The sequence below is a fragment of the Eretmochelys imbricata genome, chromosome 7 (assembly GCF_965152235.1).
Source record: "Eretmochelys imbricata isolate rEreImb1 chromosome 7, rEreImb1.hap1, whole genome shotgun sequence".
In the NCBI taxonomy this organism is placed as follows: domain Eukaryota; kingdom Metazoa; phylum Chordata; order Testudines; family Cheloniidae; genus Eretmochelys; species Eretmochelys imbricata.
Genome location: NC_135578.1, coordinates 35,123,713 through 35,147,423, shown reverse-complemented (window position 1 = coordinate 35,147,423; position 23,711 = coordinate 35,123,713). Strand labels below are relative to the sequence as shown.

The 23,711-nt window shown below is 40.9% G+C and overlaps 1 protein-coding gene across 1 annotated transcript in view; it reads right to left on the bottom strand.

Moving 5' to 3' along the window:
• Nucleotides 1-23,065, bottom strand: part of WNT7A (Wnt family member 7A) — a 48,753-nt gene extending 25,688 nt beyond the window's left edge. Inside the window, exons 1-3 of the mRNA XM_077821382.1 lie at nucleotides 22,995-23,065; nucleotides 21,116-21,342; nucleotides 5,326-5,597 (exon numbers count right to left, since the gene is read on the bottom strand). Coding sequence (XP_077677508.1) covers nucleotides 5,326-5,597; nucleotides 21,116-21,342; nucleotides 22,995-23,065 — 570 coding nt within the window. The remainder of the gene's footprint in view (nucleotides 1-5,325; nucleotides 5,598-21,115; nucleotides 21,343-22,994) is intronic.
• Between the last annotated feature and the right edge of the window lie 646 nt (nucleotides 23,066-23,711).

Below are 23,711 nucleotides of genomic sequence, written 5' to 3'. Positions count from 1 at the left end.
ATGAACTACGGCTTCTAACATTGATTGGGCCATTTTTCAGGGTGCATGCAAAAATCACTTCCAGGACTGTAATTTGTAATTTCCATCTTGGGTAGATGTTCATGTGCGAACTTTGATTGAGCTAGTGCACTAAAAATAGCAGTGTATCCCGGGCGGTGGCATGGGCTAGCTATGCAAGTACTTAATGAGGAGGGCCTGGAGGGGATTTTACTTGGGTGGCTAACCTGCACCACTGCAGCTATGCTGCTATGTTTAGTGCTACCTCAGTCAAAGTGAGCATGTGGATGCCTACCCAAGCTGGGAATTATACCTCCAGCTGCAGTGCAGATGTACCCTAAAAAGAGTTTCTGGGAACTCCAGCGCTGCACTACAGGAGCAACTACTGAAGAAACTGGGAGAACTTCTGCTTGCACAGGTCAGACGGAAACGCAGAGATACAGATGAAAACTGTTTAGCCCTTGACCCAAGCAGATAAACCTTTGTAGATACCGTACATACATGAGACCAGTTGCTGACACCCATTGTCAGTACTGGGTCTATTTCCTAGCATAGATGGGGTTAGAGACCAGGAACACATTGTACAAATTGATTCTATATGAGGGCACTCATTATATTATCCTTGATCTGAATGTTACTGCTTTCTAGGCGTCAGAGTTCATTAGCTATTACACTAGTGAGACACTGTCAGGAGAAGAACAGGTGTACTTGTGGCACCTCAGAGACTAACAAATTTATCTGAGCATAAGCTTTCATGAGCTACAGCTCACTTCATCAGATTCATTCAGTAGAAAATACAGTGGGGAGATTTTATAAACACAGACAACATGAAACAATGGGTGTTACCATACACACTGTAACGAGAGTGATCAGGTAAGGTGAGCTATTACCAGCAGGAGAGAAAAAAAACTTTTTGTAGTGATAATCAAGGTGGGCCATTTCCAGCAGTTGACAAGAACGGCTGAGGAACAGTGGGGGGGGGCGGGGGGGAGGAATAAACATGGGGAAATACTTTTACTTTATGTCATGACCCATCCACTCCCAGTCTTTATTCAAGCCTAAGTTAATTGTGACCAGTTTGCAAATTAATTCCAATTCAGCAGTCTCTCGTTGGAGTCTGTTTTTGAAGTTTTTTTGTTAAAGAATTGCCACTTTTAGGTCTGTAATCGAGTGACCAGAGAGATTGAAGTGTTCTCCAATTGGTTTTTGAATGTTATAATTCTTGATGTCTGATTTGTGTCCATTTATTCTTTTACATAGAGACTGTCCAGCTTGGCCAATGTACATGGCAGAGGGGCATTGCTGGCACATGATGGCATATATCACATTGGTAGATGTGCAGGTGAACGAGCCTCTGATAGTGTGGCTGATGTGATTAGGCCCTATGATGGTGTCCCCTGAATAGATGTGGACACAGTTGGCAACTGGCTTTGTTGCAAGGATAGGTTCCTGGGTCAGTGTTTTTGTTGTGTGGTATGTGGTTGCTGGTGAGTATTTGCTTCGGTTGGGGGGCTGTCTGTAAGCAAGGACTGGCCTGTCTCCCAAGATCTGTGAGAGTGGTGGGTCGTCCTCCAGGATAGGATGTAGATCCTTGATGATGCGCTGGAGAGGTTTTAGTTGGGGGCTGAAGGTGACAGCTAGTGGCATTCTATTATTTTCTTTGTTGGGCCTGTCCTGTAGTAAGTGACTTCTGGGTACTCTTCTGGGTCTGTCAATCTGTCACTACAAAAGGTTTTTTTTCTCTCCTGCTGGTAATAGCTCACCTTACCTGATCACTCTCGTTACAGTGTGTATGGTAACACCCATTGTTTCATGTTGTCTGTGTATATAAAATCTCCCCACTGTATTTTCTACTGTATGCATCCAATGATGTGAGCTGTAGCTCACAAAAGCTTATGCTCAAATAAATTTGTTAGTCTCTGAGGTGCCAAAAGTACTCCTGTTCTTTTTGCAGATACAGACTAACACGGCTGCTACTCTGAAACCTGTCAGGAGAAGGAGGCTGAGATTAAAATCAGAATAAACTAAAAAATGCATGGCAAAAATCAACACCTACACCTGAAGTACCTACCGATACCTACTAACGTTCTTCCCTTGTTACTCTTCTTACTTAATCAGTCTCAAACACGCTTGCTGAAACCCAGCTGATAACTCTCTTATCCTGTCTGCACTAGCAGTTAAACTATAGGCTGTTCCAGAGAACCAATTGCTGACAACTGTTGTCAGCAGTAGGTAAGTCTCCTAGAGTAGACCAGGTTATTCCTAGTATTTGGAATCTCTTGGAAAAAGAGCCCCAAAAATATACAGATCTCAGATATTCCTCGAGTGCTGCCTGTTGACACACAACATGCCAATCTTCTGCGTGTCCAATTTCAGCATTTAAAGTCAGCAGTCTCTCCCACGTTGATGTAAGCCCTCAATCAGTGCTTGCTGTAGAATGGAACAGGTGATGAAAACATTGTGATCCCTCACAGGTATATGGGAGCAAAGCCTGATCTCTGTACTAAACACAGTCATTAGTTCTTCATTCTCTACTGGTTTGTGGACATGCAATAACACCTTCCCAGGCTTGTGTTGGTCTCGCACCCCACTGGATCATTAAAGATTTCAAATAAGATCAGTAGTTCGGCACTGTGAGGGTTTCAGTAACAGGCATATAAATATCTCCATATCAGAATAGTTTCTGAGCCTGCTGGAGACCTGGCAGTTTGCCAAAGATAGCACACACCACAAGCTCTTCCAGATAGTAACACAAACACAGTGAAACTTCCCAGGCTCCAGTTTTTTAGGACACACAAATTTGTGCACACAAATTAGCCATAAAGTCATTGTGATTTTGTGCACATTGGTGCTAAAAGCAAAGGACCAGGAAGAACATTTTGTGCTGCATGTCTCAGAGGCACAACACAAAGCTCACAGTCTAGCAAGACAAGAGGCAAATGTGCCTCTGCCTTGGCTGGCTCCAGGACTTCTACAACCCCTGTGCTCTGCCACAGAAACATACGTACGGCTATAGTGGGGCCCAAAATCACATCCTAGGACCCTGATGTCTAATACATTTTTGTCTATATAATTCTGAAAACCTGGGCCCTGTAACTATAATATGTAAAGTTTGGGATGCTTTGCCCCATCCTTCAGCTGTGCACTAGTGATGCTTTCCTAAAACAATCCCCAGTGCCAAACAAGCTTACAGCCAGCCAGATTTCAGTAAGCCATTTTAAGCTTCTTCTCTTTCTGCCAGCCCTGAGCTGTACCAGTTAGGTGGAAATGAGCCTCTCCATGAACCAGCTCTTGCAAGTGACAACACAAAAGGTGGGAATCCACATATAATGGTCCAATTTCCTCTGTTATTGTTGACTTCAGTGGAGTTACACTGGTGTAACAGAATAAATGTGACCCTACGTGTTAAACAAGATGTTGGAATACAAACAGGTATGCTAACTCATCTGCTGTAAGGAGCCTAGCAGCCAAGAGGCTGATTCTCAGAGCACTGGAGCCTAGCACAGGGACTGTTAGAATCAAGCTCTTTGAACAGTTACTCTATATGAGATAAGTTCAGGAGACATTAATATTTCTGTTGTGATAACAACTTAGTGTTCTGAGAGATCATCTCTGCACTGGAGTGCCAGACCCAGGCATTTGGAACACTGAAAAAAGAAATTGTTAACATAACCTCTCTAGCTTTCAGCGGGAATAAGTCTGAGGAAGGCTATGCTGTTGTTTGTGACAGAAGCCGTCGTTCTTTTTCAAGTCCCAAATGCTGTGGTCTTGTGATCTCTCAGAGCCCTAATTATTGTTACTGCAACAGAAATATTAGTGTCTTCAAGCCACTTTCCACTTCAATCTACTCAAATCCAGCACTGAATCACACCAAGACAAAGACAAAGCCACCACTTATGGGCTGGCTGAAAAATTCCATTGAAATGCCAACAGTGGAGAAAGTGAAATAAAGAGCTAAGAAAGCATGGGAATTATTTTAACTCAAGGGGCTGGAGCAAGGGCCAAGATGGGGCTGTAGGACAGTGAATTACTATGTTCAAGAGCCCTTCTACTCTGGAAGGGAACTGTGTATCAATAACAGAACTGTTTGCTGAGTTTCATTCAGTTACACTGTGCAAACCCAGCAAAGGCCATGGGGCTGCACAGGAGTCACTGAGGCCATTATTTGGTGAACCATTCTGTTGATGATGCACCTGAAGGAACAGACTCCAGCTCACTGTCCTTAGCTCTCTTGCGCTGTAATACTTAACAGTATTTAAAAGGCGGTAAAAAAATCACTAACCACTAAAGTCAGCAGACAGGACTCTAAACCACAGGGAGCAGATCTGTTCAATAAGAAGGTGTTTTTACACAGTTGCTTTTCAGAGTAGGACCACACTCGCGCATAGTAATTTAATGTCCTATGGGCCAGAGATCCTGGCCCCTTTGTGCCACTGGCCAGTGTAAAGACCCACATTGGGCAATTTCTAGCTATCACAAGTTAGAGTGCTCCGAGGCTGCTCTCATGTACCCTGGGGATCAACCCAGCTCACGAGGATCTGAGGAGGACACTGGTGGCCCGCTTCACGAGTCCTGTGCTGAGCACAGCTCTGCTACACAGGAGTGCCAAGGCCTCCGTCTTTGCCACATGACAATAGGAAATCTGAATACACTGCAATATATTGCAAAGGAAGCAAAACCAAGAGATGTCAAGATTCCCAGAATTGCTGTGTAGATTCCACATAAAATGTACATGTTTAAAGCTGCCAGGGAGACAAGAGTTCAAACACTGTTTCTGCATGAATGTGCTTTAAGCTGCTGGTTCTAAGGAATTGTGGGGGAGCGCTCCATTTAAAATGATAACCCTGTCTTACGTGTGTATATATTATGTTGTGTTAAAATGAGTCAGTCTGTGGTCTCTTAGTTCCACTTCACTCAAGTTTTTTTTCCTTTAGCTGTAGTCCCCACACAAAGAGCAAGGTTTAGACAGTTGGGTTGAAAGTGATCCCTTTTCAACTGAATGATGAGAAGTTCATGTCTGAACCTGAAGAGAAGCAGATTCAGCCACACAGTAGCAGGCAAGCTTTCTATCTTAAGCACCATTTGACTTTCCAGCTAAACTGTTTGTTTGCATTTTCTGTTTTATGACTGGAAAGAGCAACATTTAGACAAATATTTGACAGATGGATCATCCAACAAGTTTGTGTAGCTTACAAAAGTGCCTATTCGGCTACTGTAAAATGGCATTAGCCTTAAAGCACATTTCATTCTGAACATTGTGTTGTAATCAGACCTCTGATTCTAGACAAGGAATTGTCATATGATGGTGGAGAGCAGAGAGATACCTACCTTACGCCCCGCCTCGTTGTTGTGCAAGTTCATGAGAGTCCTTGCATTCTGTTTAATCTCCCTTGCATCCACAAACACTTTGGCGAATCCTATTCCATATCTGATGTCAGCAGAACAGCCTCCCCATTTCCATCCTTCGTCTTTATGGTACTGTCCCTGTTTTTCTTTATCACAACCACAGTCGCTTAGGTTTCCCTGGGTACAGGCAGCAGTGATCGCATGTGCTACTCCAGCAGCAATGATGGCATATGTGAAAGCTGCTTCTCTGCTACCTGAAATTAAAACAGTGCTGTAAATATATGGGACAACATTTGTGATAGGGTTATTTAGAAAAATATGTGCAAGTCAGTGCAGTGCAAATGCCATATGGTTATAATTAGAAGTGTTGTAAACATGCAGACATAAGCAGTACTCCACCATTCAAAGTTTTGATTTTTGTTGATGTTTAGGCACTCTCTGAAAAAATAGAGCTCCAGGCTGCAGTATATTTAAGCGTAGGTGTTATCCAGATAACCACATACATATTTTTCTGGGTTATCATTAGAGCTAGTTGGGTGTTTTCCAACTAAATGTTTTTTGCTGAAAAATGTCAATTCATCAGAACTGTTTGTGGAAAATTGATAAAACTCCCAATTTGAAAAAAAAATTAGATTTTTTTTTTCCAAAATTATCAAACTTTCCCACTTTAAAGGAAAAATTTCAAATTTTTGTCACCACTGTAGTGGGTGACAAAATTCTTATTTGCTTCAATAGGATTAGAATCAGGCCTTTTATAAAGAGAGGATGGATAGGAAGATGTAATCCCCTTGTTAAACATCTGCCAACTCAGCCCTGTCATATTCCAAACAACTACTGGTGATAGCTTATGATTCATGGAACAAGCAAATTTCTGTTATTCATCAGACTTCATGAGAAACATCAGTTAAGGAAGGAAATATTACAGACACTTCATTCTCAGCAGCATCTCTCTTCACATATGTGATCTATATTTTTATGTTTGTCTCTAAGTGGTTCATTCTTTTAATGAAAAATATCTACTTTCTTACCTCATGGCAAGGAAGCATAATGGAGAGAAAAAAAACAACAATCTATTAATAAGGAAACTTCTTTGCCAATTATCAGCATGAACAGTCTTTCCACTGATAGTACTGTGTGCTATGTTTACAAATGAACTAGCAATCAAAGACTTTCCTAAAAGATTTCTTGATTTGTCCTTCGTAAAAGAAACAATTTATATCAATGTTGAATTGATGGGATATTTATGCCTCTGCAGACTCTGCCGATCTATTATTGTTGGACTACTGGTTTGTCATGAAAATTTAAAGGAGAAGGAGAAGTCTCCAGTAGCCTCCAGTTCAAGATCCTGGTCCACAACTCCAAAACACTGAGGGTACATCTACTCTGCAATAAAAAACCCGCAGCTCCAAGTGTCAGAACCCAGGTAAATTGACTCCAGGGCGCAGGCTGTAGGGCTAAAAATAACAGTGTAGACATTCTGGCTAAGATTGGAGCCAAGGTTTGGAGACCCTCTCCCCACACGGGATCTCAGAGCCAGAGCTCCAGCCCGAGCCTGAACATTTACACTGCATTTTTAACCTCATGGCCTGATTCCCAGTCAGCTGACCCAGGCCAACCAAGGCCATCCCACAGGTCTTTAGTTGTCGTGTAGACATACCCTTGGTGAACTAGGCTCCCTAAGAGATTGCTTAGTTTGCTTAAGAGCCTTTGATGAGGGACTTTGTCAAAGGCTTTCTTAAAGTCCAAGTACACAATATCCATTGGAGCATCCTTGTCCTCGTGTTTCTTTGACCCCCTCAAAGAATTCTAATAGATCAGTGAAGTATGATTTGTCTTCATAAAAGCCGTCCTCTTCAGACAGTTATGGTAAACTGGGACATCCTACCTAGTTTACTAAGGAGGCTACTAAAGAGATTGTGCTGCCAGGAAGGAGGCTGTCAAAGTTGGATGCACTGAGATCTCTAGGATTTCCTACAGTTTATGGGGCATCTCTATAGTAAATGGGCCTTAAAACCCTTTAAGGGATGACTTGGCAACTTTGTGGGGTGAGCCTTGCAGAGATACTAAGCAAAATTATTTCTCATTAGATTATTCTGTGGAAGGGAGTGGATTCTTTAGGTCTACATTTACATCTGTTCGTATTTTTGCTTTAGATGCACCATTTCTCATCTAACAAAGGTTGTTTTCAGGAATTGCTTTTCTTCACATAAGAAAAAGACATGGGCCTGACTCTAATCCTACTTAAACCACTGTAAATCAGAAGTAATGTCAAATTTTAAAAAAAAATCTCCTCTTTTGTGGAAAAACAGTTGTCAGCTCTTCAGTGCTGAAGGACAGGAGATTGCACTGTAAAGAAGGCAGGTATCCAAAGGAATTCACCACATGGGAAGACTCAAAGCCTCATACAGTATTCATAATGTATCACACACTTGTCTCATCTATTTCAGGCTGCTGTGTTTTGCATAGATGACTCATATGCTGAAGCAGTTACACTTGTTCTGTCCTTAGGAATATAAATGGTGTAGTGAGACATTCTGGCATTAGTATATGTAATTTTGTGTTTATCTAATTTTACTGCTTTTGTGCCAGTTCCATGATTGTGCTTTAAATACTCAAAAGGTGCAACAGGACTTTTACCTTTGTATTCAAGCAAGTAAGTTATAAAGTGCAAGATTTAACCTACTCTGTAATATATGTTTTGCTCAGAACACTGCATATATTATACTTTTTTAAAAAAGAGAGTGAGAGAGATTAACTAAGGGAGGGGTGGGACATGTCTCTTTTTTTCTTTTACTGAATAAAGATTTTTTTTTTTTAAGTTTTTTTGAGCCAGGTTTTGGCACACTCTGCATTTGGCCAGAAAACAGGTGCGCATTAACACATCAAAAGCACTGTTGCAGTGTGTTCAATTTCTGGCCAGCTTCTGCCTCACACATCTTTATGTGCAGGTATATGTCACAGCAGGAGTAATCTATTAAGGAGGGGAAGGGATGAGGCTGGGCACAAGATGTCTTAAAATACACTAACTACACCCGCTTACAGTTAGTCTTCACCTTGAAATGTTGCTACAGCACCATGTAAGGACAACATGGGGAACAACCCACGGTGAGTTTTGAAAAAGCCAGAACTAAAGTGGAATAATTTCACTCTACTCTACTTCCTCCATCTGTCAGGAATGTATGTATATGCGTCTCACAGCCAAATTAGCTCCCTTACCTTCACTTTCACAAAGATTTAGCAGTGTAAAATTCGCGTTCTTATTGCTAGAAGTACCATTGTAAGGGCTCAGGCTTTAACCTCAATCCAGTGCAGTTATTTTAGTAGTAGTAGAAGTATTTTTAAATCCAGAGCTACTGATGATTATAGCATCAAAAGTGCTTTATAGACAGGACCAGAAACACTTGTACAAGGAAAAGAGGTAAAGTGGCATAAAAAGATTGTTAGAGTCAAAGAAAATCAAGGGCAAAGAAGCAAGTAATTATTCCTGCCAAGTTTTTATTGTGAGGGGATGACAAAGGGATGCTGTAAAGAAGGAAGGGAAAGATGAATAGGGCTCAGAGCAGTGGTTTCCACACTATTGACCATGGAGCCCTCTTTGGGGGATATCCAGAACACTCACAACACTTTCCCTGGGAGAAGGAGGGTGATTAGGAAAGCTTGTGTCAGTGATCCTCTCTCATCTGTAGAACCTGAAAGGTTGGAGAACCCCAAACAGCATTGCTTGGCATGCTGTAAACGCCTAAGAAAGTCAGACATGGGGTGTAAAAGCGAAAGAGCATGTCTTAAGGGGGAACTCTGAAGAGACAGAATATATTCATAGGAATGATCTGCCAGACTGGAAATATGTCACATGAACAATCCTCCAACCCAACAGCTAAAAACATCAGAAAGGGACCCAGAAATTAAAAAAAAAATATTTGCAAGGTGGTGACATCCATAGCAAATCTTAATAATCTTTGCTGACAACTCCTCTTGGAGCTTCAATTTAATATAAATCTATACAATGAACAAACTAAGAGGGGATGAGTAGGATCCATGCAAACCACAGTCCAGGAGGTTGGGTCAGTGAAGGAAATGTCATACATCCAAATTATGGTTCTTCCAGCCAATAGAGTGCTGGGGTGCAGAATGCCTGGGGCATCTGAGGGTGGGGGGTGGAATGAGGTGTGGTGCCTACATAAGCCTCCTAGGATTGCTGGGGGAGGGTGGAGAGTTTTCTACTCTTGTACAAAAGTTGTAGCTTGTACTGACTGGTACTCTAGCTAGAGTTAAACTCATTTTGACGTGCCCCCGTTAGGATATGCAGCACCCCTCTAGTAATGCTAGGCTACCCCTCAATCTTCCCCACACTCTCCCAAGCAGCTGCATTATGTCTGCCTCTTGTTCCCATGAAGTGCCCATGAAGGGGAAGCCATATTTTGGCTTGTATTGCATAAATACTGATAAACAACTTGGCAAAATCCACTTAGGCTAAGAAGTCAATTGATGGACTGGTACACTGCCCTACTCTCCACTCTTTCTGCTTTGCAAAAGTTGCTGCAAAGCTAAAGACAGGGATGGGGGAGAAATTCAAGCATAGAGACAAAGTCACAGTGAGGAAATTGTCCTTAAGCCCCCTAACCAGCTCGTAACTTATTCCCTCCTTTTTGTCTATGGTGAGCAAGGCCTACAAAGGATAATAACTTTAGAACATCAGATTTTAGAAACCTTTAGAAAAATATCTATTTGTGCAAGTAAAGGTTGCACCTGTAATCACATGGGAGATGATCAAGCTGTTTCTGATCTTGGTTACATTACAGGTACAATCTTTACATTAAGCAGAACTATACTTGAACAAGTGCTTCAGTGCTCTAGGAACACGGGTTTCTTCTTCAGTGTTGGACATGAATATCTTCTGCTTTTTCTACTTTCCTCTGGACTTAACCTATGCACTGGGCTATTGGAAGAAATTCTTGCTCTCCCACATGTCTTGCTCTACCAGTACCATAGTACTGTTTGCTTTGATGGAATATAGTTTGGTATTCATGGCTCTAAAAACCATTGAGACTTCACTATTACAGAGCAACTGGTAGTGCCTTATCTGTCTTCTGATTCACTGGAGTTCTGTCTTTGGACAATGGAATAGATCCTTCTCATTGTAGCATGTGATAATTCCAAAGCTGTCTTCAGTCCTGTCACCAAGGACTGCACAGTAATACCAACCACAGGAGATGCTGAGAAAGCTCATTACATGTCATAAATAGAAGCACTGGGATTATCATGAATAAACTAAACCATAAATACCACCAGTTCCATACTGCTCACACTTTATGAATGGAAACTCCCTCTGTTGCTGAATATCAGATCAAGTATTTAGTAAGCTGTAAAACACGAAGAATTCTTTTGTTTGGGCAGTACAAATCCATAGATAGACAAGCACTACCAAGATATCAGTGCATGGTCAAATATGAAGTGCTTTTTGGTGAAGAGATCACTTGTTCTGATGATTATTAAATACATAGAAATAAAGGGTATGAAATATGCCATAAACAGTAGGTAAAAAATACTTAAGGTGTGGTGTTACGTCTTTTAGCTGCCAAGACACAAATTCATGCTTTCAGGTTCTTGTGTTTTTCTTGAAACATCTAAAGCAAAGTTATATTCTATGAAAAGAACAATATCCTGACCTTTCAGGGGATGGGCTTGGTGATCTACTAGGTCTCTTCTATCTCGAACTTCTGTGAGTTTAGCATCAGTTACACCATCAGCTGCTTCAGGGGGAAACTTTGAACTCAGATTTAGCAAATAATTGAATGAGGGAATAATGTTTTGACCCTTTTAGTTTTTAAATGTGTTTATTTGTACTTAAAAATGTATGTATGACAGTTGCTTCTTGCACAGAACAGCTACTGAAGTCAAGAAGAAAGTGCAGCATAAACTTAACACTTGTTAAGTTGGCCACAGTGTGGCTCTTCTAACATTTAATGTAACTATAGGAAATGCGTACTGTACACTACAGCCCTAATCCTACAAACCTGCACATCCATCACTTTACCCCCATGAATAAAGTGTTGACAGGACTGGGATCTGGCAAGTCAGTGCGGGATCTGTTTGTGTACTTGAGGCAAACATAGATCCATATTCTGTTACTTGATTTGGGATTGCCAGTCTTTTCCCCCTGCCCCAAACATTTCTGTTCTTCTTTAAAAGAGAGTTCTTCATTTGTAATTAATTTAAATTAAACGCTTTTGTAAAATGTATGTGTATCAGTGCCGTAATAATCAGGGTATGTTTGGCATTACATAGGAAATCAGGATCTAATCCTGCAAGGTGCTGAGTGCCCTCCACTCCCAAAGAAGTCAGTGAGAGCTGGTGGTGTTGAGCAGCTCAACTCTAAGATTCTAAGTATATTTTTAAAAAGTTTTGTTCCCCCCATATCAGCCCAACCATAAATTGACTAATCTGGGAAATAAAAAAGACAAATTTGTATTTATCTCACTGGAAAACATACGTTGTATTTTCTGCTATTTAAAGCCAAGGGGTCAGGGAGGGAGTTATCTGCAGTGACATGAACTGAAATATATGTTGATTGTGAAAATAGAAAGATGGAAAATACAGCGTACCTTGCCAATTATGTGCCATGACTAACATTACTTCACATCTCTATAGAGATCATAATTCATAGCTAGTAAAATGGAGAGCAGAACTCATCCTCTGACTACTTATCTTGGTCTGCCTTTTTGAGAGCAAGAGAGCGCGCACGGGCTTGATTCTTAAAGTAGCATGTGTAATTAATTTTAAAAGGCAGCTTTAAAAATTAAAGTATGACCATTTTTCCAGTTAAGGGCCTAAACCTGGGTGCTGAGAGCTCCCAATAATTCTGCTGACTTGAAATGAAGTTGAGGATGCCAAATTAAAAATTCTTAGCTCACCAGTTTAAAGAAATAGGGTGAATTGTATTTAAAAAGGTAAGCAGGAAATATTTCCCATCTTCAGAGGCTTTAGTTATTGCCCATTTATCAGTCTACATTTTATGATGTTTCATCAACACAGATTAATAATATGAAATTCTGAAATGGGATACAAACAGATATATTCCATTTCAAAAGCAAATTCTATTTTAAGCGTATAAAATAGTTACTCAAGGCACAAATATGGTAAAATCAGACCTATCATTCAGTATTTCAGAAGATATGGATCGTCCCTTTTATATATCTTCACTTCTTATATGACACTGTGTCAAAATGTGTTTTATGTAGTTATATTTTCTTTCAGAAAAACCCTATATAGTGACCCTGCAATAGGCATTTAGTTATTCTACGTTCTAATGTAATGTAATCTTTTTGTTTCTCTAAAACATGTACTCACAAGATACATTTGAAGGCAGGTATGAGAGCCTTCTGATGTGAATTCCAACTAATGTGACCTTGGGGCAATGTTTTTATCTTACTGTGATAGTCACAGCCTAGAAAGATTGACTCTTTGGCATAAAGCAACATGCTGGTTTTTAGATATATTATGCCAGATTTTCAGCCTCACCTCTGTTTTTGCAGGAACAGTTTTTTGTCTGTGAATAACTAAGCCTGCATTACTGCATATGCAAATACTATACATATGCTAAAATATAGTGGCAGGAGATGAAAATCCAGCACATAAATGCAAGTCCTCATCCCACGGAGGAAAATGGTAAAATTCCCATTAATTTCACTGGGATCTGTATTTGGCCCTTTCAGTATATCTTGGGGGCTCATGAGTGCCAGTGGTTCAAAATATATAGTATTTGTCAATCTCTACTCAATCACTGGTTGCATTTGGAAAAAGTAAGGTCTGTATTGTATTAATGGCACAATACCAAACAGAAACCTTTTGCTAAGATGGCAGCTTTGCCTGTTTGTTTCCTTGGGCAAATATCTTCTCTCTGACTATAAAAACTAATTTAATTTTAACCTACTTTCCTTCTGCAAATCATTTTATTGTGATCTCCTAGGCCTAATATTTGCTCTTTGGAATTCAAAAAATCAAAAATTTTAAAGCCTGTCCCATGAAATTACCCTGGAATTGAATACCAAAAAATGTTGGTCCAAAGACGTGATAGAAAAATAATTCTGATGAAATGATATAATTGAAAATGCATTTCTAATCTGAAAAGTGACTAAAGATGGTAATTTTTTTTACTGGACAGATGTGTGTTTACTGCAAGTCAGATCTGTACACATTAGTGACAAAATAAGTGTTAGTACGTTTTTCTCCTGCTACCTCAGGTATGGGAAAATGAGCTGGATTCTTTTCACTTTTGTGCATCTACAAAACAATTGTTTTCTAAATTCCAATTACAAGGCTAGCTAGTTACACTGCAAGCCCATGAAAGATAAGAGGGTTACACTGGTATTACAGAGGGCATAATTTGGCCTTCAGAATATTTGTCATTCATGGGGAAGTGTGAGAATGGAAGACTCCACTTTCACTCAGACCACTCCAAGAAGTTTCTCTCCCATTACTATCATGAGACTATGTGGAATGTAAATCACTCAGTGAACAAGAGTTAAGGATGTTGCTGGAAGAGAAGCATGGTCTGTTGGTCTGAGAATGTAAGTAGGTAGGAGCTAATAACTCCTAACACCTTGTCCCCTCTATGAACCTGCATAGATCACTTAACTTCTCTGACTGAGATTCTCCCTAAGTTAAAAGTATTGCACAAAGTGCAAATCAGTGCTGAATTTGGCCTATTGTAATGCACATGGGCCAGATTCTGTTCACGTCATTCACATGGGTAATCCCTTTGACTTCAGTTGCACTACTCACATGAGTAGTATGTGCAGGATAAAGGTCTGTGGAACGTAACTTTCCACATTATAGTGAGCCTCCCTCCCCCCACCCCACGCCCACACACACTGAGGCTGCACATACATTCCCCAAGATGTGTCCTCATTTGTTGAGATCTGCCAGTGGTACCAATGTTGTCAGCTGCAGCGTAAGCAGGACTCAGCTATTTATCAGTCTCTTCTAATCATCCCTGCCTACTAAAGCTGCACTATTGACTGTACTAGCAATCAATCCAAGGTCCCATTTTTGCTAGCATAGGCAAGGCCAAGAGGATTGCCCATCACGATGGAAGTTATGGACACAATGAGTTAATTTAACAATGTTTGGCAGATGTGTCACTCAGGATATTCTTGTTTTTGTTGTATAATGTACGTCTTCATTATTTTTAGGTTTTTTAACATTCAAATCTGCAGTGAGATCCTTTTGTCTAAAGTTGACTTTTTTAGTCTCAGGCACATGCATGGCAATAGTGTCTCATGTGTTTTCTGTGTAATCGGATCATCATGTCCTCTCTCCAAAGGTTGTGTTCAATGTTTTTCACAGACAATGTCTCAGTGAGGGGAGTCTCCACAGACTTGCCTTGAAATTACTTTTAGTTTTGCTGTGTCACATTATGGCAGAGTCATAGGGTCTTAATAGACTTGTGTTGAAGTTCTTCCTGTTTAATGTCTGTCACAGGATCTTCAAAGACCTTCACTGAAGTTGGTTTTAGTTTTGCCAGGTTTCTATTGACTTCCATTGAATTTGCTTTCAACTTTGTCTTGTCACATTGCAAAGGCACAACTGTATCATAGTGTCATTAGGGTAATCAGAAACAGAAACATCTTTTTCCTTGTGTCTTGCATCATCACATCAGCTTGATACTGTCGTATTCTGGGTGCAGTTAATCACCATAGGAACTAGGATTCAGGACTCAGTTATTTGAGAGATTAACAGTCTGTTCGTGTCCTGTCATAGCTATGGCAATTAGCAGGTTCACATTTGCTCTGTGCATGGTATTACACCCTCTGGGTTGGTCTGCTGAGTATTCAGTGGAAACCCCTCAGGGTTTAATTTGCTCTTTCGGAGTTCCATGAGAGCCCAAACTGGAGCTTCATGTTGTTGCAAAAGACGCATCTGCATGGTCAGGCCTTTGGATCCTCTCTGACACTTCATTTGAATAGATGTGAGCAGAATCCTTGCGCTGTCTTACTCTGAAGACTTTATGGCTTTGGTGATGGAAAGTCCCAAAATGCTGAAGTGTGGACACCGTTATGCATTTGTTAATTTAAAAAACATTCATAATTGAATCACCACATCACCTGCACTGTTATTGACATTATCATTACCAATTGTTATGACCAGATATCCATATTCAAATATCAGTAAAGTCTTGCTCTTGAAGGACAAACTACTGTATACTGTATAACACTAGAAATGAAATATATGCAGTAAATGGGATGAAGACTCACTGTGAATATATTTGGGAACCCAGTAACTGAACAGAAATATGCCATGTTGGTAGTGAATAAATTTAAGTGGTCACTAGCTATAATCCTTTGTCCAAAATAATCTTTGAAAAACAGATTAGCAAAGTTATATGTGACTTCTCCAAAAAAGTTTACAAATAATAATATCTAGCTCTTATGTGGTGCTTTTCATTCATAGACCTCAATGATCTTAACAAAGGAGGTCAAAATCTTTATCCCTATTTTACAGATGGATAAAGTGAATCAGAGAGAAGGGGACATGACTTGCCCAGTGTTACCCAGCAGATCAATGGCAGAGTTAGGATTAGAACCCAGATCTCCTGAGTCACAGTCCAGAATCAACAAAAGAAAGAAAATTAAACTTGTATCAGTTTGGTTACACTTGCACAATATCAGAATTCAGACTACCAAGTAAAGACAAAAGTAATAAAATAATGATATCCCAGGATTCAGATTGATAATAAAACTGTATCTGATGTCATAGAAAGATAGGGCTGGAGGCGACCCCAAAAGATCATCTTCTCCATCCCCATGCACTGAAGCAGTATCAAATATACTTAGACCATGTCTGACAGGTGTTTGTCTATTCTGTTCTTAATGGGGATTCCACAACTTCCCTTGATAGCCCATTCTAGTACTTAACAGTATTTATAGTTAGGAAGTTTTTCCTAATCTCTAACCTAAATCTCCCTTGCTGCAGTTTAAGATGATTATTTCTTGTCCCACCTATACACATGGAGGGCAGTTGATTACTTCCTCTTTATAATAGCCCTTAATATATTTGAAGACCTCAAAAGGTCCCCTCTCTCTCTTCTTTTCTCAAGATTAAACATATCCAGTTTTTTTAAGCTTTCCTTATAGGTAAGGTTTTCTAAACCTTTTATCACTTTCGTTGCTCTCCTCTGGACTGTTTCCAATTTGTCCACATCTTTCTTAAAGCTTGGTACCCAAAACCGAACATAATAATCCATTCGAACCTTACCAGCACTGAGTAGAGTGGAACAATTACCTTCCATGTCTTACTCCTCTTAATACACTCCAGCATGATATTAGCTTTTTTCACCACTGCATCACATTGTTGACTCTCATCCACTATAACCCCCAGATCCTTCTCAGCAGTACTACTGACTAGCCAGTCATACACACTTTGTATTTGTGCATTTAATTTTTCCTTCCTAAGTGCAGTACTTTGCACTTGTCTTTACTGAAGTTCATCTTGTTGATTTCAGACCAATTTGTCAAGGTCATTTTGAATCCTAATCCTTTCCTCCAAAGTGATTGCAATTCCTCCTTTCATGGTGTCATCCACAAATGTTGTAAGCATACTCTCCACCCCATTTATTCAAGTCATTAATGAAAATATTGAATAGTAACCATTGATGACTACTTGAGTATGGTCTTTCAACCAGTTGTTCACCCATCTTATAGTATTTTCATCTAGATGACATTTCCCTAATTTTCTTGTGAAAATATTGTGTGATAATATGTCAAACGCCTTACTAAAATCAAGATATATCACTGCTTCCCCACATTAGTTAGGCCAGTAACCCTGTCAAAGAAGGAACTTAGGTTGGTTTATTATTATTTGTTCTTGACAAATCCATGTTGGCTATCGCCCTATTATCCTCTAGTAATTGATTGTTCAATAATTTGTTCCAGTATCTTTCCAGATATTGAAGTTAGGGTGACTAGATCTATAGTTCCTGAGGTCTTCTTTGTTTCCCTTTTTTAAAGATAGGTACTAAGTATAGAACAGTCTAGGATGCATGACTATGCAGTTGTCAAGGTAACCTATTATCATAGATTTACACACACAACTCCAGTTAGCATAGGAGTTGTATGGCTGAATCGGCACAGACTGATAGAATTTCTTTTGGGGTACTTTGTGTAGTATTAGTACACATATACGCCCATGTTGTAATCACTGAATGACGCATTTCAACAAGTTACATTACAGTCTTTTTGAATTTGCATCCTAATCTTAGTACAGGCACCACAATGCCACTTTAAAGTCACATGGCACTCAACTAATAGAGAAGGCAGAATGATGTCATGCGGTCAAATGATTTTATTGCAAATTGCAGTTGTGGGATCCTGCCTACTTCCAAGATAACAATCTTAAAGATTCAACCATGCTGAGAAACATCATCAGTGTTCACATGTTAACTAATATTTTAGTACCTTTTACACTTGTAGCATTCTAATGGCAATCTGGAGTAATCGTGTGAAAGGAATAAGAAAGTAGAGATCTACAGCTACTATTCATATAGAAAAATATAGTAGTGAAAAATATTTTGAAGATTAATATTCAGTTGCATTGTAATTAGTGCATTGGTTACCATATGGGAGATATTTTAGGTTTAACATTTCATGTTGCATGTGTCATTCCTGTCCCCACTGCCAGTATTTATGATAACAAATCTGAGACTTTCTCTTTTATCTTATCTTAGTTGTGGGCATTAAATCTGGCCTTTGTATTTACTAGGTATAGGATTTGCTCTTCTTAACACAGTGAAATATTAGCTTAGATTATTGTAAATTGTAGTTCCTACTGGTTCTTTACAGGGCTTGGGGAGATGGAAAGAACAGTTGATAAAGGGGAATGGAAAACAGTGAGCAGCTTAGAGAATCCTAGGAACTGAATGATTTTTTCCCCATTTTCTTATAAAATGATATTGTCTGAATCAAATGTGCAAGGGTTTCCACACATGCTGTTACAGACAAGAAACAGAGAAGAACACAAATGGTTACACTAATGTTATTTGCAAAAAGAAAAGGAGTACTTGTGGCACCTTAGAGACTAACCAATTTATTTGAGCATAAGCTTTCGTGATGCTCAAATAAATTGGTTAGTCTCTAAGGTGCCACAAGTACTCCTTTTCTTTTTGCAAATACAGACTAACACGGCTGTTACTCTGAAACCTGTCACTAATGTTATTAATATTTAGTGGCACCCAATAGACCCACTATTTTTCAGTGAGTTAACTCAGTCATAACAGTTTGTACTGAAATCAGACTTGCCATTAAAGATCCCAAGGGTGTACTCCTGAGCTCCAAAAAAGCTGCTTTTTTGCATGGGATTGATTGTCTTTCTTACGCACTTTGCGAGCAAGATGCATATAGTGTATTTTGAAATGCAAGTGTAAACATTGTTTAAATCTGAACATAAAACTTATGCATTTTAAGTGAGTTTTGTTCATTATGGTCCACATTCAATCCTGTTATAAGTTCTGATGGAGCTACACCAGGGATGACTTTGGCCTGATATGTTTGAATACACCTATCTATGTAAACATTATAATGGGTAATTAGATATGAGGTAACACTTCAAAGATGGATCAAATCCACTTCCTTTAATATTGACTTTCTTTAAAAGTACCTAAATATAGCCTACCAGCTAAATCAATTTTGAAAAAAACTGACAGTGTTACCCAACATACCACAATAACTCTGCATGTTTGTTGCTCTTGGGCACACACATTTTCTTTTTACAGATATATATGTAACTGTTGGATTAGAGTGGTCCAATCCTACCAGCCTTCCAAGCAGACCTATGGTTGAGATCAGTCAGACACGTGCCTGCATAAATCAGTGGCCAGAATGAGCCAACTCTATCGAAGCAGTTACAGTTTTCCAGTGTAACGGACACAATTTGAGAAGTATTCACTAATGTTGTATGCCCCAGTCTTTGGGTGACCAATCTGAGACACAGTGCCGGATTTCAGAGGTGTTGAGAGCCCAATGGCCTTCAATAAAAAATCTTCAGACTTTTCCCTGTTTTTGTTCTTGCATAAAACTATGAGCACTGGAAATCACACACACCTACATTTGAGTAATACTAAAACATGTACTTAAACCTGCCTAAGTGAGGAACTTCAGCTATATAGATGCCAATGCTGCATTCTTTGTGTACCAATCCCAATGACTTTGATAGGTATCTTGGGTGCACAAGGAATGCCATACCGGTATTATAGTTAGGCCATATCCTGCCCTGGGATGGATTAAGACAAAGTGGGGCCTGAATCCAATCCAACCAAAGGGCTTCACAATGAACCAAAGGCCCTGCACAACAAATCAAAGAGCCCAATACTCCTGGTGTAAAAGTGCCCCTGGCACTCTTGGCTCCTTGCCTTGCCAATGCTACATCTTGCTTCCCAAGTCCCACAGAATACCTTAGCTCTCTATTATGACAGTGTTCCCTCCTGAATCTAAACTCATTGGGTCCCTGGGCACTGTCACAGTCCAAGGCATAGAACCCCAGATCTGTGGATTCTACTGTCGAACATGGAACTCATAATGGTATCAGTGACCATTTTAAATTGGGAATTGAAAGGTGACTATGGCCCTTAAGGTTGAAATTTTATCCTTAACTCTCACTGTTCCCAAGTATGACATGATCAACAAACACAAAGAAGCCCTCAGGTGCCATAAGTTCTACAATACTAGGTCTGAAGACAGTGTTTCCCCCTTCCTTAGAAATTTCCTCACATCTAAATTTGTATTTTTATTGATGCTATTTGAGTGCAATTTTAAAATGTAGCTTCAGCTGTTAGTACAAAAAAACCCAACATGTATGACTGAGAGAGATGAGCCCAAATTGGAAAATCAGATTAGAACCCCTTTGACTGTGGATGTGGTTCAGACTTGAATGCCCAGATATTAACTGCATCTAAGGTCTGGGTTGGGTTGAATTCTAAACTGGCAGGTGTGTGTTTTCTGATTCTGTTTTCGAAGGAACCAATCTCTCACCAAATAAACAGTTAGCTTTCTTGAGCTTACTGGTCTAAATAAAAAGAAAAGGAGTATTGTGGCACCTTAGAGACTAACAAATTTATTTGAGCATAAGCTTTTGTGAGCTACAGCTCACTTCATCCGATGTAGCTCACGAAAGCTCATGCTCAAATAAATTTGTTAGTCACTAAGGTGCCACAAGTACTCCTTTTCTTTTTGCGAATACAGATTAACACGGCTGCTACTCTGAAAACTGGTCTAAATAGTCCACCCTTTGGGGCTGATCTCTAAAGAGAATGGCTCATGAGCTTTGTGTGTAGAGTCCAAAACCTAGCTTCTCTTCAATACCCTGTCTCCCAACAAAACCCCTAACCAGATCCAAATCTCCAAGTCCTGTTGTGTGTTGTACATACATGAAAAAAGGCACAGGGCACAGGCTTTACAAGTATAGGACTGTGGGATATTTAGAGGAAGATGGCTTATTTGTTATATAAGTGCTTTTTTAGAGTATTTGGGAGGGTTTCACTAGATATCCTATAGGGAAAATTCACAGATATCTATTTTGGTAATCCTAGAGAAGGGGGCAGGTGAAAATACACTAAAGGGACTGATCCTGCACTGGCTGGCACAGACTGGGTGCCCTGGCAGGTCTTTCCCAGCCCTAGCATGTATGATTCTGTGACATTTTGATGTGTACCAAACCCTTTTTGCTAACCTTTTGGTGGACTTCAGGTCCAAACCTTGCAATAACCAGTAAAGAGGTAACATACCCACTTTCAGCTCTTTTCCAAAGACCGTCCTTTCCCCCAAGGCAGAGCAATTCCAGCGTCCATTTCGGAATTGAAATTGACATTCGTTGATTCCCATTTGAGACCCTTCTCCGATCACTATGATAGCATCGGGTCTGCTCTGACAGATTGCCCTCTGTCTAGGAGCTAAACCCGGGATCTTGTTACAGATGATGCTGGCCCCCAGAGCCACCACAGAGGAAAAACCCCTGGAATGAGAGAAGAAGGGGGAAAGACTCAGAACAAATAAAATTAGTACCGCAGCTTTCAGAGCCAATCGATTCCTGAGGCGGCAGCCTTCTTACAGGGGCTTTCAGAGGGAGGCATCTTCTCACTTCAAAGCATGTTCTCTGCCTTGAAAGCGCTTTCAACCTAGGATTTCCACATTCACGCGAAAAGAAAAGGAGCACTTGTGGCACCTAAGAGACGAACAACTAACACGGCTGCTACTCTGAAACCTGTCACATTCACGCCGTGACAGTACCTTTAGTGACCTCTCCCCGGAGCAAGCGGTTTTCAGGCCGCTTTGTGTCAGTCAATAGACTGGTGTAAAGGAGATAAAGGGGCTGATCCCCAGCGGAGGACAGAGAAAGCCCCATCCTCTGTAACCCCGCTGGGGTATTCACGAGGCACCGTGCGTTTAAAGCCCTCCCCCGGCTGTTGGCTCATGCCACTGATAGATTATGGCACATACTCCAGCAAAACCAAACCATCATTTTACTCAACCAGCCCCTGGCCACGACCACCCCAACTTTCTGCTGGGCTTGTTGCCCTTCCCAGACCGTCCCTTGCGGAGCCTGGGGATAAGACTAGAATAATGACGTTTAAAGGAAAGAGCGGATCAATTTCACGGACATCAGAGCCTCGCCCTCCCCTCCCCCCCCCCCCCAATCATTTTTTTCCGGTCTATAATTAAAAGAGAGATAAAGAGCGCGTGGGCTTTTGCCATAACGTGACCCAACTTCCTGATTCATAAATTAGAGCTCATGCAACCTGGCGCCCAGAACGGGCCCACGCTCCAAGGGCTGGGGGGTTATCATTATTATCATCGTCATTGTTTTATAGAGCTATTAAATTAGTGCAGTTAGGAAAAATAAAGCGGCCCCTCCCCTCCGATCCTGGGCTGCCGCCCCACTCCCCGCCCTTGCAGAATAACGCCTCTGACTTGGGTGAGGTGTAACGCTAAAAGGTGCTGCTGATCTACAAGTGAGCGGAGCGGGTCTGGCTCCGGATAGCCGGAGCGCTGGCGCGTATTTTATTTCCCGTTGCTTTTAATAAATAAAAGCGCCCACTTTGACCAGTCCAGCAGCTAATGGCAGGGTGACCCATGGCGGCCCTGCGAGATCGCTGTTGCGCGCCCAGGGGACAGGCGCAGGTCCTTATCCCCCCTCAGCAACAGTCCATCAAGTAGTTTGCACCTGGGAAGAGAGGAGATGGTTTCCCCGGAGGTCCCGGGGGAGGAAAGGGTAGGGAGCCGGCGGCCACTCTCGCCGGTGCTCGCTCTCCTGAACGGCTGACAAATGTCCTTTCAGATCCCATTGAAGCGATACTCGCCATGCATGTGAAAGCAGAGTTTGGTTTGATTTCAGGGGATACGGTAGGTACAGAAAGAACATAAAAATAACCCCAGCACATTGCCATTCCAGTCATGCTTCCGGCACATCACCAATGACTTTCACATTCCCCAGCTCTACACGACACACCAAGAATTCACTGAAAGGCAATAGCATTTCTGCTCTGTCTTTAATAAAAAATAACAACAGTCTTCCAAACTTTCCCAGATAAATATTAACAGGTCTGGACAGGATAGGCAGAGAGAAATCGTTTGTGTGTGGGGTTTTTTTTTTTTTAAGTTACTTACCCAATTTTGATATATACAATCCCTAGGCTCAGAAAGATATGGAAAATCCAACGCCTTGTTTTCCTGTTCATATTCCTTGTTTGCTGTTTTTCAGATCACCATGCAAAAGGATGCCTCTAATGCTATTCGTGCTGGTTAATTTCTCGTTGCCTCAGACAGTGCAGCTCCGGGTCAAGGTAGTGCAGACAAAACAGACAAACCCTCTTGTGATCTGAACAGGCGGTGTGTGTTTGTAAATCCCAAGAGACAAACACCATATCCCTCAGCTGGGTCTCTCTCTCTCTCTCTCTCTCTCTCTCTCTCACTCACTCACCCACCCTGTGTCTGTCTGTCTCTCTCTCTCTCTCTCTTTTTCTTTTTATTCCGGATTTGTATGCCTGTCACACGTAATACTTTAGTGCTGGGAATGTATAGGCTGCAGTGATCGCTCTCTGCGCGCAGCAGCTCTGGATCTCTCCTCAGGTTCAATGTTACTATCTATCTCTTCTTTTTTCCCCTCTCTTCTTCAGCTACTTGGGCGTGTTCTCCAAAGGAGGGAGTTGTCCAGCCGGGAGGTGGGGGAGTGAGGGGGGAGAAGGGAATAAGAAAGCGCAAACAGACCACCTGCTTGTAAAGAAGCACCACCGATTCTCCTAAGCGGAAGGTGGGTTTCTGCAGTCCTTCCTTAAGTCAAGGATCAGGGAAAGGAGCATAGACTCTACTGAATGACAGTCCCAA